This window comes from Neurospora hispaniola (assembly GCF_033458365.1).
Source record: "Neurospora hispaniola strain FGSC 10403 chromosome Unknown B0T23scaffold_7, whole genome shotgun sequence".
In the NCBI taxonomy this organism is placed as follows: Eukaryota; Fungi; Ascomycota; class Sordariomycetes; order Sordariales; family Sordariaceae; genus Neurospora; species Neurospora hispaniola.
Genome location: NW_026944412.1, coordinates 670,604 through 688,628, shown reverse-complemented (window position 1 = coordinate 688,628; position 18,025 = coordinate 670,604). Strand labels below are relative to the sequence as shown.

At 52.0% G+C, this 18,025-nt stretch overlaps 8 protein-coding genes across 8 annotated transcripts; 3 read left to right on the top strand and 5 right to left on the bottom strand.

Annotated features, from left to right (window-relative positions):
* The first annotated feature begins 391 nt into the window (after positions 1 to 391).
* Positions 392 to 1,021, top strand: B0T23DRAFT_208724 (uncharacterized protein). Its single transcript, XM_062833516.1, has 2 exons — positions 392 to 811; positions 875 to 1,021. The coding sequence occupies exons 1-2, from the start codon at positions 492 to 494 to the stop codon at positions 978 to 980; spliced, it is 426 nt and encodes a 141-aa protein (XP_062689671.1). The 5' UTR covers positions 392 to 491; the 3' UTR covers positions 981 to 1,021.
* A 40-nt stretch (positions 1,022 to 1,061) lies between these two features.
* B0T23DRAFT_322291 (Dolichyl-P-Man:Man(5)GlcNAc(2)-PP-dolichyl mannosyltransferase) lies at positions 1,062 to 2,524 on the bottom strand (the record flags this gene model as incomplete). The annotated part of the gene is made up of 3 exons (XM_062835287.1): positions 1,062 to 1,976; positions 2,048 to 2,292; positions 2,356 to 2,524. 3 exons carry the CDS (start codon positions 2,522 to 2,524, stop codon positions 1,062 to 1,064), a joined length of 1,329 nt encoding a protein of 442 aa, XP_062689670.1.
* A 284-nt stretch (positions 2,525 to 2,808) lies between these two features.
* On the bottom strand, positions 2,809 to 3,533 carry B0T23DRAFT_386132 (uncharacterized protein). The gene has a single exon (XM_062837588.1). The coding sequence runs from the start codon at positions 3,308 to 3,310 to the stop codon at positions 3,056 to 3,058; it is 255 nt and encodes an 84-aa protein (XP_062689669.1). The 5' UTR covers positions 3,311 to 3,533; the 3' UTR covers positions 2,809 to 3,055.
* Positions 3,534 to 4,393: 860 nt separating this feature from the next.
* Positions 4,394 to 6,181, top strand: B0T23DRAFT_208703 (uncharacterized protein). The gene is made up of 2 exons (XM_062833515.1): positions 4,394 to 4,437; positions 4,515 to 6,181. The coding sequence occupies exon 2, from the start codon at positions 4,651 to 4,653 to the stop codon at positions 5,767 to 5,769; it is 1,119 nt and encodes a 372-aa protein (XP_062689668.1). The 5' UTR covers positions 4,394 to 4,437; positions 4,515 to 4,650; the 3' UTR covers positions 5,770 to 6,181.
* Positions 6,182 to 7,636, bottom strand: B0T23DRAFT_208700 (putative pyridoxine biosynthesis protein pdx-1). Its single transcript, XM_062833514.1, has one exon. The coding sequence runs from the start codon at positions 7,514 to 7,516 to the stop codon at positions 6,593 to 6,595; it is 924 nt and encodes a 307-aa protein (XP_062689667.1). The 5' UTR covers positions 7,517 to 7,636; the 3' UTR covers positions 6,182 to 6,592.
* Positions 7,637 to 9,197: 1,561 nt separating this feature from the next.
* B0T23DRAFT_208686 (Sno-type pyridoxine vitamin B6 SNO1) lies at positions 9,198 to 10,737 on the top strand. The gene is made up of 2 exons (XM_062833513.1): positions 9,198 to 9,724; positions 9,894 to 10,737. Exons 1-2 carry the CDS (start codon positions 9,450 to 9,452, stop codon positions 10,372 to 10,374), a joined length of 756 nt encoding a protein of 251 aa, XP_062689666.1. The 5' UTR covers positions 9,198 to 9,449; the 3' UTR covers positions 10,375 to 10,737.
* A 106-nt stretch (positions 10,738 to 10,843) lies between these two features.
* On the bottom strand, positions 10,844 to 14,764 carry B0T23DRAFT_363533 (uncharacterized protein; the record flags this gene model as incomplete). Its single annotated transcript, XM_062836325.1, has 2 exons — positions 10,844 to 14,137; positions 14,174 to 14,764. 2 exons carry the CDS (start codon positions 14,762 to 14,764, stop codon positions 10,844 to 10,846), a joined length of 3,885 nt encoding a protein of 1,294 aa, XP_062689665.1.
* Positions 14,765 to 15,323: 559 nt separating this feature from the next.
* On the bottom strand, positions 15,324 to 17,793 carry B0T23DRAFT_386128 (uncharacterized protein). Its single transcript, XM_062837587.1, has one exon. The coding sequence runs from the start codon at positions 17,395 to 17,397 to the stop codon at positions 15,589 to 15,591; it is 1,809 nt and encodes a 602-aa protein (XP_062689664.1). The 5' UTR covers positions 17,398 to 17,793; the 3' UTR covers positions 15,324 to 15,588.
* Between the last annotated feature and the right edge of the window lie 232 nt (positions 17,794 to 18,025).

Below are 18,025 nucleotides of genomic sequence, written 5' to 3'. Positions count from 1 at the left end.
GTGGACCAATTCTGGCGGGTGCTACCCACTGTTGAGTGCTAAGGCGCCGATCCGCGGCTTAGTGAACCGCCGGAGGCGATGGGCATTCTTGGCCGTCATAGAGAAATTCTACAACTGTTGACGTTGTGCTAGGGGAAAGTTAAGTGAATATATATAGAGTATTGAAGAGGGCTATTTACAAGAGAGGTGTCTCTCATAGCCGTTGGCATCTTGAGACTTTACAGATGTCTCGTCAACGTGTAAATGCTGTGGGAGGATATGGAGATCTAAGGTACCTAGACATGATAATTTTCCAATGGACAAAATATGCATCTACCGAGATTACCCCACTTTTCTCCAAATTCCAAAAGTCCCAAAAGTTCCATCCATGATTTCATCAACCGTTGTTTCCTTTAGATTTCTGTGCTCCCCTTTCCTACGCCTGCAATCATTTTTTCTTTAGAGTATTGCGCAATACCAAAAACAACAAACAATCCAAACTATCCGCAACCATGGGCAAGCCAAAACGCCACGTTCACGCCGCCGACCAGGAGTCGCTGACCCCTCCCGACCAACTTACTGATTCGCAATCCATTGCGCGCGTTGTCAAGGCCGAGGGCAACAGCAACTATATCTGCGAGCTGCCCAACAAGAAGACCATTTTAGTCGAGCTCGAGTCTCGTTTCCGCAACACCATCTGGATCAAGCGCGGCGGTTACGTCTTGGTTGACTTGGGTTCCATGGAGGAGCGCAGCAAGACTGGTAGCAAGGTTGTAGGAGAGATCATCAATATCGTAAGGGACGAGAAGGCATGGAGGAAGGAGGCTTATTGGTATGTCATATTGTTACTTCAGTGGATTGAACGGACGAAACTGACAGACGGACGAAAACACAGGCCCAAGCAGTTCGTCAGACAAACTTACGACGAGTCCGAAGACGAGGAATCGACTGTTGGAAAGCTGCCGCCTAGCGACTCGGAAGACGAAGAGTACGGACCTTGACGAGACATTCGGAGAACAGAGATACCCAAAAATCATATTTTATTGCCAGCCAGAAATATTACAGACAGCAAAGCAACTACATCACAACATCGCCGCCTCCTCCTTTTTCGACGACGACTTCATCCCAGGCTCCCACTCCTCCCGTGCGCCGAACCACACTCCTGCGACCGTAACGGCTAATACGCCCACCACCACCGCCGAGCTCGCCGGCGTGCTAGGAAACACGTTCCACGCCCACTCCTGCACCGCCCATAGCAGGTACACCAAGACAGGGTGCAACCCCGCGCGCCAGAGGAGGAACGGAGTCGACCATGCGACATAGGCATAGAACTGGTAGTGGAGGGACCTAGCAAAGAGGAGGCCCACAGCATTGGCAGACAGGATCGTGGTCATGATGTACCTCGGCGTCACATCCCGCGCCGCAGCGCGGTGCTCGGGGACAGTTAGAGGCGGTTTACCCGCCAAGAGGACAGGAGAGATTAGCTGAACAAGAGACTTGCGCGCAGGTTTGATCCAACGGGTGGTGACGAAGATTCCCAAAACGAGAAGGTGCAAAGCGAGCAGTGTGAGCGCGAACCCCTTGCTGAGAAAGATTTCCTCGCCGACGAAGCGCCAGTTGACGGTCCATTTAAAGAAGAACTGCCGGGAGAGCTCGAAGGCCCGGGAGAGGTATTCCGTGGGGTGGTGCGCCAGGAAGGGGACGCCGATGAGGACCTGGACCAGACCCATTGTTGCTGCGAGCTGCAGAGTGGTGACAAAACTGCCACTGCCGAGGAAGAGGACAACGCCTACGGCTGGTAAGGAGAGTAGTAGCGTCATTTTGACGCCGAGGCCGAGGGTGTAGAGTAATGCGCCGGCTTGCCAGTTGCGCCGCTGGAAGAAGAAGATGGCAAGCCAGAGGAACAGGACGGCGAAGCAGTCGTTGAAGCAGCGCAGGACGAAGATGCTGTGTAGCCGTTTCGAGAGGACCAGGAGCGGGAAGAGGTATGGTGGTGCCTGTTTTTGGTTTCACCCTGTCAGCTTCTCCCCCATCCAGCATTGTCGCAAAGCCACTTGTAGAAAGATACCTTGGCCTGCCAGTAACACCCCATAACAACCGCCAGCGTAACCATATAAAGACCCGCAAATAGCTGTTGCGCAAGCAATATGTTCCTCCCCTCATCCGTCAAGTGGTATAGTCCGGTGTAGATGTAGACGTGCGCAGCCGGGTACACGAGCGGACCAGTGCCGCCGCGGATCTTGGTGTAGTTGCGCTCGCCCGAGAGGATTTGGGAGACTTGCTCCATGTAGGCCGTCCAGTCGATTTCGGTGTCTATAGTTTGGGATCGTGAGCATACGGGTAACCGTACTCTATTCCGCGGTACCTGTTACGTACAAGGCACTTTCCAGATGATCAGCCCGCAGAGGAGCGCATCGACCAGGAAGAGGGCGGGCGGGATGAGCTTCGACAGAGCATGGCGACCGTTGGCGACATCTAGGGCGAAATCAAGGGCTTGCTTGTAGAGGGGCGGATTTGATTCTGGCCTACTTGACGAATCGGCCATCTTGTCCAGGGGGGGGTGCTCGGTGAAGATACCTCTACACCTTTGTTTGGTGGAAAGGAAGCTGCTAAGTCGCAAAAGAGGACGCGTTGCGATGACTTCCATCCAATTTCATGTGCCAACAGTCGTCATTAGACAGGGGCAGCAGTGCACTAATGATACCTACGATTACAGGGGGATGATAGTGGAGCCGCTACACTGCCCCAGTTGGAGGGTTGACTGTGCAGGTTTATTTGTTTCTCCTAAGCACACACAACCCTGATGAGTTACTATAAGACTAGGGAAGGGGCAGCGAGGGCATCCAGCTTGAACTTGATATCCAAAGTTGTTTTTTCTCTAAAGGCTAACATGTGATAAATGGTCAATGGAACTTTTCATACCGGGAGATTCCCTATCCAGAAACCGGTACCCAAGAAATGGAAAACACCGACCTATCAGTACCCGTCTTCATCGTCATCCGTCCCGTTACCCTCCATGTCGTTGTCGTCTACTTTATAAGTTTCCTAGCCTTCCTCATCTTCCTTACTATCTTCGCTACGCAATCGTTCTGCGAATTTCTTGGTGGCTAAGCTCACTGTAATGGCAGAGCCAGTATATGATCAGATAACGGAGGAATGTTGTAAGATCCAGCTCGTACGGGTTGCTCTTCTCCAAAACCGAAGCCTCGGCTGACAAGTTGTTTTCACTGTCAGAAAGGCTATCCACTTGATGTGCTCCGTCGTGTTCTATGGACTGAAGTTTCTTGACGAGATAGACAAAGCATCTAGATGGCAAGAGCCGTGTTGCCATTTCAGCTCCTCTTCTCCTCGGACCTAGAGTAATCTCTTTCAGAACTCTTCAACAGGTATTCCTTGACTTGATTTTCAAGGATAAAAGCAACCTTTCTGTCCTGGATCCTGACCAAAAGACTGCACTTATTAAGTGACTGCTGGACGTCATCGATGGTTAATCCTGTGAGAATTGGCAACTCACCCAGAGTGACAGGCTCCTTGGAAAAAAGAAAGAAAAAAAAAAAAAAAAAAAAAAAAAAAAAAAAAAAAAAAAAAACGAGTGCCCGCAACATTTCTTTCACATCTTTGGTGTCAGCATCATTGGAAGCGAGTAGCTTTAATCAGATCGACTCGAGAAGTTGGCTCAAGTTTTTCCGGAATTTTAGCCAGTTCGGCACCTATTTTTTGGGCTTTTTGGTGTTGGGCGGAAGTTGGACCAAACGGAAACAGGTGATATCAATCCAGATGGAGTCCTGGGCTCCGTCTTTGGCCGACCGATAGTATCTGCAGAAAGAGATATGTAAGAGTCAAGCTGGCTGATACTGCAAAGATGAGGGAGAATGCAAGATACAAAGCTTGGAACAAATCCCCTCTTTCAGTCGCAGGTATAAAAGCATTGTGACGGACAGAGTCGCGTGTATGCCCGCTTGGTTGTGTAACCCTTTTAATGCAGGGTGGCAACCAACCGTCCAGTCTTGTCGGCTCCATCGTGAAAAGTACCTCGTCAAGACAGGGAAAACAGTGCCTCTTTGGTCCTGAAATCCCCGAAATGCTGAATGAAAGGTCTGCTCGCGAGAAAAGAGCGGTCGCCATCTCCGAGATGCAACAAATGCAGCAGCTTCCAGCAGATGAAGATGGGTACAGTCGAGGTGCCTGAGTACATTTTACATTGCAGCACTGCACGCAGCTGTCAGATCACATCTGCAAAACAGATGAGATCCCATGACAAAGCGCAATGCTGGTCCTGCAGTGATGAATAATCGAATCCATTACATACTTAGTAGCTTCACGGGTATTTTATTCAATGGGCAGCCTCTCTGGTTTTCGATATGGTCGGATGGATGAAGTAGGAATAAACAAACGTGAGAACAACTGAAGTCGAAAACCATTGGACCCCGTTCAGGGGTACAAAAGCGGAAGTGGAAGGTGCGCCGGCCCGCAAACAGCTGCAACAAAACCGATAAGATACCACTCCAGCTGACGATATGGAAATTTACCCGCAGCCGAAAGTGCAAATAGCGGTAATGCATCTAGTCACATACGAGCCGAGGCGCGTTCACGGTCTAAAGACGCATGTTCAGTGTTGTGTGATCATCCAGAGCATCGAATTGTCTTCATCGAATTGTCCCATCTCACACGATGCCTAGAGGACAGCCCAAGACGGCGGCCATGGGCCAGCACGGGCAGCATCAGCTGCAGATGACTCCTCAGCCGGCCCAACCTCAAATGCAACAGCAAATGCAGCAACAACAGCAACAATTACACCAGTTCCACAATTTCCAACCGCAAAACCCGCCCCAGGGCCAAGCGGCCAGTTCAGCTATCCATCAACACCAGCAGGCTGGATACACTCAGCAACAACTCCAACCTATCCCGAACCAAAGTGCTACTGGCACTCAGCAGGGCCAACAGCAGCAACCACAGTCCCAGCAGCAGCAGCAGCAACAACTTCATGATCAGCAAGCTCAGCAGGGCCAGCCCGGTCCGTCCGGCGGCCAAGGGCAACCACAGCCGGCCCGGCCCAACTTCCAGATGGCCCTCCTGCCCCCTCCCCAGGACCGCTTGTATCCCACCTTTGAAGCGCTCCAGACGGACCTCAAAGCCTTCACGCGGTCGCAGGGCTACGCCTGTGTGATTGTGTCCTCACTCAACCGGGACCCGGACGGCCACTACCGGAGGTACAACCTCTGCTGTTCCAAGGGCGGCAAGACGTACACCTCCCACAGCCGGGGGATTCGACAATCGCGGTCGACCAAGACAGGGTGTCCGATGAAGATGAAGGCCGTTCAGGAGAAAGCGTGGCCGTACGACGACAAGTGGCGCGTGGTCGTCCAGTGCGCCGAGCACAACCACGAACCCTTCACGGGCGAGCAGCCCGGCGTCAACGTCCCTGCCCAGTTCCGCAAGATCGAGCAGGATGGCGCCCGTTGGCTCAAGATCATGCACCGCGACGCCCAGTGCACCCTTAGGCAGCTGACGATTGGGATTCGCATCTCGTTCGGGGACAAGTACCAGTATGTCAAGAAGAGCGATGTGCGCAATATGTTAGCCAAGATCAAGAGGGAGGATGAGAGGAAGGCGGCGGCCGATGCGGCTGCTCAGGGTCTCCCAACCAACTTGCCGTATACGCTTATCCCGCCTGAACATCAGCCACCGCCGCTTCAGCCGACCAATGTGGAAATGATGCCGCCGTTGCCGTCGGACTTACAGGTGCCGGACCCGGACTTGGAGTCGGATGATGATGATGCAGAGCCTTAGTTGAAGCCGCCGTTGCCGTTAGACTTGCAGGTGCCGGACCCGGACTTGGAGTCGGATGATGATGACGATGATGCAGAGCCTTAGTATACCGAGGCCTGGTGCGGAGAACTGAGGAAAGAGCTTTGGGTTGATGTTCAAGCAGCCAAGGCAGAGCTACATGAGTTGGCAATTCTGATCGATTCGCGGTTTGATGCTGTGTTGATCGAGCTTGTGCAGAAGCAAGGACTGCAACCTTCAGTTTTGACAGTTGAGACGTGTGCGGTCTGACTAATGGTACATGACACATATGTATGAGCGCTTATGATTTACCTGTTTTGATGTTGTCCGGTGACCCTGCACCAGGGTCGAGCGGTACTATAATCAGGGTTTGTTTGTCTTGTTCTCTACTAGTTACGAGGACATTCAGGTTGCAAATAATATTTCACAGTTGAGGTGGGTAATAAAGCCTCGAAGACTATCCATGGCAGCGGAAGACCATTCTCAATGGCATTTTACATAAGGGAGGGAACAGGGAAAAGAAACGGATAATCAAATAAGAAAAGAGGTCAAAGGGGAGTCAGACGTCTCTCATCTTGAGTCGGTATAGACTGTTACAAGGCGGTCACTAGATTCTTCTGCCAGCACTTCTTGGTATCAACTTGGGTAACAAAGCCATGGCTTCAACAATTCTCTCATCATATTCATAGCGTGTAACTAACGGCAGAAGCTCCTCGGAGTTGCAACTCAGCCATCTCATGGGTGCCGTTCCGAGCCCCCTTTTAGTTCTAACTGTGCTTTTATATAAATCAAACATGCCATCAACATCACCACATCCTTACACGCTCTACCAACCCCTTCCAGCCATTCTCTCCTCGGGCTTCATACCCGCATTGCTGATACCCTTCATAGCCTCACCGTGCTCAATGCACGCCTCAACCAACGCACCGTAGTCATTCCAGTTAGCCACAGCCTTGACAACCGCCCTCGCCCTCTGCAACGCGTGCTCAGGCGTCTTGGCATCCTTGAAGATACCGCTACCCACAAACACACCATCGCACCCAAACTCCATCATGAGCGCCGCGTCCGCCGGCGTCGCCACACCTCCGGCAGCAAAGTTGACCACCGGCAGCCTTCCGAGCTCAGCAGTCTTCTTGAGGAGCTCAACATCGGCACCGATCTCCCTCGCCATCTTGGCCACCGCCAGCTCACCACCACTGGCCAACGCCGCCTTAGCCTGGGCAATCTCGGCGTTGACGGTCCTGATGTGCTTCACCGCCTCGACGACATCTCCCGTGCCGGCCTCACCCTTGGTCCTGATCATAGCCGCGCCCTCCTTGATTCTCCTGAGCGCCTCACCCAAGTTCCTGCATCCGCAGACAAAGGGGGCCTTGAACTGGTCCTTTTGCACGTGGTACGTGTCATCGGCCGGGGTCAAGACTTCGCTCTCATCGATGTAGTCGACGCCCAGCTGCTCCAGGATGCGGCACTCGACCACGTGGCCGATACGCGCCTTGGCCATGACGGGGATGGTGACCGCGGCCTGGATCTCCTTGATCATGGACGGGTTGGACATGCGCGCTACGCCGCCGGCGGCGCGAATGTCGGAGGGGATGCGCTCGAGAGCCATGACGGCGCAGGCGCCGGCCTCTTCGGCGATGCGAGCCTCGGCGGGGGTGGTGACGTCCATGATGACACCGCCCTTAAGCATCTGGGCGAGACCGGCCTTGACGGTGAAGGAGTCGCCGTTGGTGGTGGATGTGGAGGCCATTTTGAGGGTGGTAATGGTTTCTCTGTGAGGTGAGATGGATGTGTGGATAAAAGGCTCGTAACGTGAGAGAGTGGTAAGGGGAAGAGGGGAGGAGGTTCGTGGAATAGATTCAACCAGAACCACAATTGAGAGCTTAGGTTTGTTTTGTGCTTGGATACTTTTGTTTCTATCACAACAACGGATCACGGGCACAGGTCGTGGAAATAGACTTTTTGAAGCGCAATGACATTACGTGATGACTCAGATCATACCGGAGAGTGTAGGGAGGGGCTCGAGAGGGAAAAAAAGGTACCTCGGTACGTACGTACATACGATCCACTGAATGAGAAAGGAAGGTCTACCCATGTGCGGCGAAATCGGACGATCTGGACCTTCGACACCCTCGCAGTTTCCTCGCCCAGGAAAGACATCCCACATTGTTTCCCCACGGGCACTGCAGTAGTGTGGGCGACATGGCAAGTCCCGTTGTACACTACGAGAAAACAGCGTTGCAGTATGGAATAAAAAAAATGGTGTGGATTCGATCGAGAGGAGGACGTCTGAGAGCCGTTGATCCCGGTGTTGCCCGCGAGTACATAGTATTTCGCTTCGGATCCATATAGGAGTCATACTGTGTGGTATACAAGTATTAGTCATTTCTCTGGCCCAACACTCGACAAACCCGATTCTCTTTTTTGCATTTGTTTTGGCAGTCAACCTTCCAGCGTCGATCGATTTCTGTTTCATTTTGAGCTTGTTGGAAGCCAATCAAAGCGAACGGGATATCCGCTTTGGGTATCTGTCGGCCTCACATCTTCTGTCGTCTCAGCTCTGACTGACTGGCAATTGGGATAGAAGACGCAAAGTGAAGGCACAAACGTTTGAATAAGCATCGTTCCTGCATGATTAGAAAATTTTCTGTAACCCCGCGCTTATCTTCAACCTCGCTTGCTCTTCCTCGATGCTGAATGGATATTTCCCTCGAACATTCCAGGTTCCGTCGCTTATTCCTTGCTTGGAAGCTTGGCAATGGCAAGAAAAGAGCTCGCCTTGGAGGGGCAAGTGCAACCACCACATGAGAACCAGGATACCACAGACTTTCACACTCAAGTCCGATTTATCCCCATGCTTTACAGCCAATTACACCACAGAAGAACTACTAGGCCGGCACTCAACGTAGCATCCAGACACATCGAACAATACAATTCCCGTGGCTTGTAAAGTTGAAGATAAATCCCCGACATGAACGTGATTCAGCGGTATACATTCGCTGAGGCAAGTCCAAAATTTGCAATCAATACCGATCTACGCTCTCACGCAACGAGTCAGTCCCGGTTTACGGACCTCCTCCCGTGCCGATCAGACTCCCCCAGAAAACTTCCGGGTCGGGTTTCGCGTTTACGCGGAAGGTTTGGAGAAGGAGGACGGGAGATCGCGGACAATGATTGATCGGGGATCCGTGTGTGTACGACTGTGACTGCCGTGACTCCCCACCAACAGACCAGGAGATTCTCGCTCGTCCCGCTTCCCCTGGTGCGGATGCCAAACAGGCCCCCGATCATTGCACAGACCCCCCCCGAGTGGCAACACCAATTCCATTATCCCAACGATACGACCATCGCCGCCTACATTCGGCTTTGTCAACCGGGGCCCATAGGTTTGGTACACCTCGGTGATATCAACATTCCCTCGTGGCTTCTCTTTTTGTTCTTAAGTTCATTAGCGACAAAGTTACAGTAGCCGACCCAGGAACGAAGAAGAGTCATCATCAGGAAGTCCACACAAATTTCAGACTTCACTGACAAGGAACTTCCGATATCGCCCGTCTTGTACACTCGTTCACCTGGTGTAACCAAAAGACCTATCGACATCTCTCAGTCGTCACTCATCCCATTGGCCCAGAACAGAACATCACTTCGGACCAAACACCACATTACTTCGGCACACAGACACAATGACCGTCGACGCCGTAAACCCCCAACAAATAACAGTCGGCGTCCTAGCCCTCCAAGGCGGCGTGATCGAGCACATTTCCCTCCTCCAAAAGGCAGCTGCCCAACTATCGTCACGATCATCGACACCAACACCACAATTCAGCTTCATCCAAGTCCGTACCGCCGCCCAACTCTCGCAATGCGACGCTCTCATTATCCCGGGAGGAGAAAGCACAACCATGGCTATCGTGGCCAGACGCCTGGGATTGCTTGATCCGCTCCGGGAATTCGTCAAGTAAGTCTTCTCTACTCGCTCCCTTCTTTTTTTTTTCTCTTTTCCTAACCCGTCTTTCCCAATTCCCATCCCCTGACTCCCCCAATGGAAAACAAACAAACAAACAAACAAACAAACCATAGGGGGAAAAAAAGGGTAAAATCGCTAACCTCTCCCACTACCACCACAGAGTCCAACACAAACCAACATGGGGCACCTGCGCCGGCCTAGTCATGCTCGCCTCCGCTGCCTCAGCAACCAAACAAGGCGGACAAGAACTCATCGGTGGGCTGGACGTCAAAGTCCTCAGAAACCGCTACGGCACACAGCTCCAGAGTTTTGTGGGAGATTTGCGGTTGCCTTTTCTGGAAGAAGGGGAGCCCTTCAGGGGAGTGTTTATCCGCGCACCGGTTGTGGAGGAGATTATCACCACCGCTGGGGATGATGAGGTTACCAAGCTAAAGGGAAAACAGGTGGAGGTAATGGGGACTTACCCAAAGCCACAAGGGACAGGAGAAGGCGAAGACATTGTCGCCGTGCGGCAGGGGAACGTTTTCGGAACGAGTTTCCACCCCGAACTTACGGATGATGTCAGGATACATACTTGGTGGTTGAAGCAAGTTGTTGAGGGGCTGAAGTCAGGGGGAAGGGATGTCCAGGCTCAGTCTTAATAGGGTCGGACTTTCGACGTGGGTGAGCTGGGTGCATAAGGTTGAAATGACATCCTATCGCGACTTTGGAGGTCGCGGTTGGAAAGTTGAACTGCTCTGCAATGGTTTGTGTAGAGCCGAAAGAAAACTACACCAGGAGGATCTACATCATGAACTCGACATGGCAGCGTTAAATCCAGAACCCACAGTCAATGAAGGGAAGACAGACCGCGGACTTGCCTGTTACACCGCTTCACATGTCCGCGCACATCATCTTGACTACAGCAACACACCATCTTTCGACCACTGACAGTTCACACATTGATGTAAAGTAAATGCAGTTCTAATATTGCGACATCCGGCTCTGATAAGATACAACACACACTATTAGACGAAACTCGCTCGAACCAACGACACATAAATTCATTTCCAAATTTTCATCATCCAAAGAAAAACACTACAACTTCAACATCATTTACCAGGAAACTCATTACCCAGAAGCATTTCCACCGAATCCAAGAAAGCGAGCAAGCCTCGAAGCTTGTAGACGTATTGTAACGGTGGGATCCCAGTGAGAATCCATCTCCATCGCCGTCGGGCCCCCCTCCCCTCTGAGCCTTCCCTCATGCGAGACATGGACAACTTCGTGATGCAGCACCGGACTTCCCTCACGCCCAAGTCTCCCTTCATTGGGAACATGAATAAGTTCATGCGAATAGCCGCCACTCATAGGACCATGTCCGGACATCGAGGCCAGGGGCGCGAACCGGTTGGACATGGCCATCAGCCTGCTTTCATTCTTCTTTCGGCGTACTGTCAACTTCTTGCTTGTCCCTTTCCAGTGTGATCCAGCTGATACATTGTATGACCGCTCCCGAAATGAACCCTCGGCAGCTTTCTCATTGACAGTGACAATTCTCCGAAGGTCTTCGCCAAAGTGTGGCAGGCCGTACAAGCTGTCGACGAGCTGCCGAACACCTTGGTCGTCCACTACGCGGTCCGAATCGCCCCTGTCCATGGCTTCGGTGAGAACTTTGACTTTCTGGATGTGTTCTGCCTTGTACTTTTCGAGCATCTCCAGAGTGTCCTTCTTGCCTCCGCTCTTGATCTTGAGGCGTTCCTGGTTGATCAGATGATCGACATACTCAATGGTGGCATCGTTGTAGGGTTCAATGGCGTGGCGCTTGAGAAAGAAGCCGAACTGAATGGCTGCCTCTTGAACTTGAGCATACTCAAGCTTGAACTCTGCCACTGCCTCCTTGCGCATGTCGATGGCCTTTTGCTGAAGCTCAAGTCTCGTGGCCCTCTCAATCAGATCCTGTGCGATGTTTTTGTCCTTGTACTTGTAAGTCATTGATCGATAGTCGTAGTAAATGTGCATGTGATCCATGTAGTTGTGACCGCACATCTTGCAAAAATCATTCTGCATGGCCCAGCACTGCTTGAGCGCAGGATCACCCTTTGTGTTTCTCTTGACGCTGTTCCCAAGGCCACAAGGCTTGTGGCACATTTGCTTATAGACAACCACTGTCTCATCACGTCCTTGGAAGTCGCTTCGTACCTCAACGCAGTCGTGATGGGCACAAATTGTACGAGGCGCATCCACCTCGTAAGACTCGACGCTCTCTCGTTGGATATAGAGACTTTTCTCGAGTTCGTCTCTGGAAAGCTTCGCTGACTGGAGTTGTTTTATTTGATCATTATTGACCGCAATGCTACTTGCAATCTTTTGTGCAATGAGCGCCATTGGCTCTGTCAACTTGATGATCAAGTCACGGGTCTCATTAAGATTGATGGTGCTGCGGACGTTGTGAGGCGCAAGTTCCCCGACGTATTTGACGAGTCGCTTACACTCGGCGACGGAGTATTCCCAGCTTCGCATGTTGTCCTCGAGGAGACCCATGTCAATGCCTTTCTTCTGAGCAGCGAGGTAGCGAAAACTCTCCGAGTCGAAACAGTACACGTTTTGTTCATACAGACCCAGCTGAACCGTGGTGTAGCTGCTTAGAAGGGCTTCCAAAGGCTTGAAAGTGTCGCCTGGCTTGTAGTTGGAGCCACGGGTGTTGGTGAATCCGAAGACAATGTTGGTGGCTGCGTTACGATGCAGCTGGGTTAAGAGTTGTTTGATGCAGAATCGGAACATAACCGTTAGTCGCGAGGCATTTGGCTTGAGAAGAATCAAGATTCCGTGAAGTTTCTTGTATGTGCGAAGGACATGAAGAATGTCAGCCATGTTCTTGTTGTCCTGTTCCAAGCCTCTGGTATCGCCGATACCAGGCGTGTCGATGAGCCGAACTCTTGTGTTGTCAATATCAACCGTGTAGACAGCAGTTGACTGGGTGGCTGACTGCCCGCGAGCTCCGTCATGTTCACTTTTGCTTGACCCAATCTTTATATCCTTCTGAACAAACTTGCCTCTTCCGTCTGAGTCGTCTTTGAGCTGGGTACTGAAGGAGCAAGGTATCACCCACTTCAAGTCATCCGCTTGCAGCGCATCCTCGAGAGTGTCGTAGCTCAGGTAATTGACAAAGGCGTTGATCCATGTCGATTTTCCCACGCCTGTCTCCCCCAGAATCAATATGTTCAGTTCGTTGAAGGGCTTGAGGTTGGTGAGAAGCTGAGATAGCACAGGACGCTCATACCGTGTCCATCTTGGCCCATGTCTTTGATCCTGACACTTGAAGTCCCAATGATCGAAAGGAGTAGCTCCGCAGTCACAGTAAAGGCGGTCATCAACATGGCCGTACTCAACAAGTGAACGGCATAAAGCGCAAATCCACTGGCAATGCAAGGTCTGGTCACAATCTTGGTGGGGACAGGGGACCTTGACAGGACGTCGTTGAACTGGCTTAGTGTTGATGGAGCTGTCCAGCCACTCTTGGTCATATTGCATGATACAGTTGGATGCCAGAATCTTGCGATGCTCCAGTAGATCTTCGATGAAAACACGCCCGCTCCGATATTGGCAGATGTAGACCTTGTCCAAAAGGTGCCCGACAGCATCGGCGTCGACAGCAATCAGTATTGTCTGGTGACCTTTACAGGCAGAAAGTTCCTCGAAAAGGTGGATTGTCTCGTCCCACTCGCGTGAGTTTCGCAGACTACTGTTGAAATTGAGAACAAAAGCGTCGTCGTAACTCCCGCGTGAGAGAATCGTGGTTAGGGAAGTGGAGCCGTAGCCAATATAGGTCGCTCCCAGACTGCTCATCTGGTCCTTGAAATCAAGCGTGCCACGATGGTTTGCCATGGAGCGGAGTTTCTCAGGTGACAGCTCACTGCCCTCTGCCTCTACAAGCAGATTGTGAAGCCTGTCTTCGTTTGCTTTGCCGTAACGAACATCTTTCAGGGCTTCTGCAAAGCTTGCTTTAAAGGCAAACTCATCAGTCTTGACAGGGCGGAGCTTACGCACAATAAGACGTAGATGATCGGGTGGAATAGCCGTGGGGCAATTCTTGCATCGGACAACGTAATTGTTGAACTTCTGTTGTGCATCTGCCCAGTCGTCAAGGAACTGAATAAAGTACGTTAGGTAATCAATGTTGGGTTGGTGAATGACGGGCTGATGTTGGATGTCGACGAGGCGAAGCATAGAGAGCAGCGACACGGGCATAAGAATGTACTGAATAGGCTTTCCCTGGGCATCATTGGTAGCGTAGAGGCGACTGCGAAGGCCGTGGATGAAGCTAGTTGAAGATGGGGCGGCTGGCGGCCGTGGATCACCAGCGAGACCATTGTCCAGAACTGACAAAATACTGTCATGAAGGACGCTGTTACCGTCATCATACTCAAGGGCTATTTCCTTCGATGGGCCGTATTGAACTAGCTCCGTGGAAGAAAACTCGATGGCATGGGAGGCTTCGAGAGCAGCCTGTAGCAGACTTTCAAGCTCCTTGTCGAGGCATTGCTGGAGACGAGCGACATGGGTAGGGTCGTCGGCTTTGGTGCGGGCTGTGACGATGAATTGAGCACCCCAGGTGATGCCGGTGACCACGTGGGTTGCGCTGGTGCTATCAAGAACGTCGGGTATGATGAGGTCTTTCACACCACTAGCAGTGAGGTTGAGCTCCTCCTCAACCGTCGTGACTGTATAGTGCAAGGAAGACTGGGCAACATCGCCGGGGGTTTTGTGATGGTCGGCCAAGTAAAGGCCACAGCCGTCAATGGAAGAAAGCCCCGCAAGAATGCTGGCTCCGAGTTCGGTTCCAACACCCAGATCAGCAAGCTTCTGGCGGAACGTGGTCGCTTTGCTGAGTTTGGCAGTTGAACTGGCCTTTGCCTTAGAGTCAACTGCATTGGCTGGTGTCTCTTTGAAGAGCGAATGAGAGAGGAAGGTATCGCTGCGGGAGTCGTAGAGTGTTCCCAGGGCAACCTCGAAGCCCAGAGCTGGACGTGACACCACGGGCGAGGTCATCTTAGCCGTGGTGGAGATGGAAAGGATGGTGTGAACGAGATTAATGGAAGTAGTAGGTAGGTTTCGAGTAGAAGTCGGCAGGCAGGATGTGATGAAATGTGTCAGTAGAGACTGTATCGAGGCACTTCTTTCCTTGGGAGTTGCACAGCCTTTATAAAACTAAGAGGAAGGTTCAGTTCCTACAACCTTCCAAGAAAACAACCGTCACAACACGAAGGTACCTATCCCACATCCCCCCCAATTCGGTAGTCACTTCCCATCTTGGAGAGACGGATACCATCATGCCATCAACCGTTACTGGTAGGTACCTGACCGTTTCTGCTATCTGACGAGAGAATTGGTATATCTACAAGTTAACGCAGCGTGGCACACAAGCTAAGTAGGCAAGTAGGGCAAGTCGGGGTACAATGTCTTGCCTTGAGCTAGCTTGGCTTCATGTGCCAGGCTGAGTCAATGTACCTCAAGACAGCGATGAGAAGACCAAAGTCGCGTTTTCACCAAGTCCATCATAATTTTGATTTCGTTTTCATAATAGGTCATCTTGCCTTGTCTTCATCGTGTCTTCCTGCAGCAATCCATGAAATGCCGGCAATGTTCCGCTCGGGGCCGTTTGCCGATAACAATGCAAACGAAACCTGGACCACCACGGCTTGACCACGCCTCTCCACGACGGCTAAGTGACTGGGACGCGGATTCCAACCTGTCTTCAAACACTTTGCATGCGAGAGGTCGAGTGGTGGAAGATCAGGGACGTGACAAGAATCATGAGTTCTGACATGCAACATCCACGACGGCGAAGTGGTTACCGATTTGAAGTGGACTATTCAGATTGCCTTCCCAATTGTCCGTCCCGACGACGTCGAGGCATTCGACTCCGTCCTCCCAAACGTCTCCTCTGACTCCAATGTTTCGGCATCGCCCTGTGCCTCCGTCTCCAACCTCTCTATCCTATAGTAGTCTTCGACATTGCTCCATTGGCTGCACAGGCTTTCGCTTCTTTCATGCACATACCGGCGTCGCTGTGCATCCAAAGTCTCGCTCCTCCCAAATCCATCTTGACCGCCCTCACTATAGTAACTTTCCTCGCTGTCCTGGCTGTCGCTCCTCCCGAGTCCGTAACCCTCACTAACCTCTTTCCGAGTTGCCACAGAGGTAGCCATACCGCTCTCGTCCAGAACCATGGGCGCCGCCACAACAGCCAAATGCCCATTGTTCCCGTAGGAACGCTGACTTCCGCTCCCCTGGCTGTCTTCGCTCTCCTCACTGCTCTCGCTAATGGTGCTAATGGTACTGAACAGATTCACAGCTCTTCCATCCATGGGGTTTCCATGCTCCTCAGCCTGGATTTTCCCAACATCCAGCGGGACGTCATGTTCCCTCTCCAATGCTTGCTTCATCTTTTCTTCCACGCTCAGGTTTCTCTTATGCCCCTGTGCTCCGTTTTCTTCCTTCCCTGCACCACCACCCTGAATCCCCCGCGCCAATGCCGCTCGATTCTGCCGCTCCAACCGCGCATTCCGCATCCTCACGTGCCAAAGTACATAGCCAATCACTGTCATGACGGCTAACACCCCGACTACTGAGACGAGTATGATGGCAACTTTTGCTTGGGAGGAGAGGTACTCGTTGGAGGAAGGGGGGTAGGATGCAGTCTTTTCTTGCAATGAGGCGTCAATATCGGCGTTGGAGGCCATTGCAGGTTGATCGGTGGTGGTGGTAGAAGTAGTGGAGGAAAGAGATGAGGAGGGGGTTGGTGATGAGGTTGTGATTGAGGAGGTGAGAGAAGAAGATGCTGATGAGGAGGAGGAGGAGGAGGAGGAGGAGGAGGAGGAGTCCGTGGCTAATACGACAAATCCGCGAGCAGGGTCGGTCGATGATGTGATGACTGAGGAAAAGGTAATTGAAGATGCTGGGATGGCGGTTTCGGTTACTGCCGTATCGGATGGTGAGGTGCTTGTAGAGCTAGGGTTGGCGTCGGATGTTGACGTAGATAGTGATTGTATGTCTGAGACCTGAGACGAGGACTCTGCCACGGCGAGAAGAGCTGCTTCGGTGGCCTCAGTTGGAGATGGAGTTACTGTAGGTGTTTGTGCCGGGTCCTCGACGGGGATGGGAGCGAAATTTTCGTAAAACGTGGGCAGATTAGAAACAACGACGGTTGTTGTACCGATAGTGCTGCTCGGGGAAACCGAGGTGAAGACTCCGGTCGCCTCCATTGGAGGTGACGCAGCCTGCTCCAGAGACTGAACAAGAACTTCCGCAGGTGCTGTCTCTGGAACCGGTTGATTTGACTCCAGAAACTGTGGTGATCCTCCTTCAAACCCTTCATCACCTACCCCTGTAGATCCTACGGGAAGGTCGGCTTCTGGATCGGGTGGGCTAGATGTGTTCGACATAGCCGTTCCTGCTGCTGTGCGCTGGTAGACGGTAGCGGTGGGATCTGTTTTTGAAATTGTGTGCAACGAGCTGTGGTGGGTGCGCAGACTCGAAGGCGTTGTCACTGCAGGTTCTCCTTCCGCTCTTCCAGCCAAGGCATTGCCAGTGCCTCTGCTTGATGTGTCATCATCTCCAGACGCTGGAAGCTGAGCTGCGGCCAACGCGGCTTGCAGCATGAAGAAACGGGTGAACTGCATTCCCTATGTGGAAGTATGAGCAAATATCAAAGGAGAGGTTGAGAGTTCAATGATGTCCGCAAAGAGACGGAAAGGAAAACCGGATGGAAGTTGCCGAAAGAGAATTTTTTTTTCTTTCAAGCCAAGGGAAAATCCATGAGCTTTGGGTCTCTCACGCAGCAATATTGAAAGGAAGAGAAAAGCCATGATGAAGACCTCAACAACCGGGGAGTCAAGGCAGAGAGGGACGGGCGACAACTCCCGGACTACCGGGCGACGGACCCTTGGAGAATTTGAACGAGTGCATCAGACATAGAACGGAAAATGTCATTGCGAGTCGCCTTGGAGTGCAATGTCCGCATGCTGGTGATGCCGGACCCTTCCGGCGGACGAGTGTATCACGTCGACTTGGGCCCCTTGGTCATTGTCAACGACGAGGGATTCAGGGGTTTTGTTTTGGTCGTGATGCCCAAACGGGGATAGTCCCTGGGTGCTAAGGGGAACAACAAGAAAAAGGGTTAGGGTTGTCTAATGACGTTATTCCAAGACTCTCAATGTGCAAGGCGGTGAGGGGGTCTTGAGGGGATATCGAACGGCAGAATAGCCGGCGTGGTGGGGCCGATTGGGTGGAATTGGGATGGAATTGGGA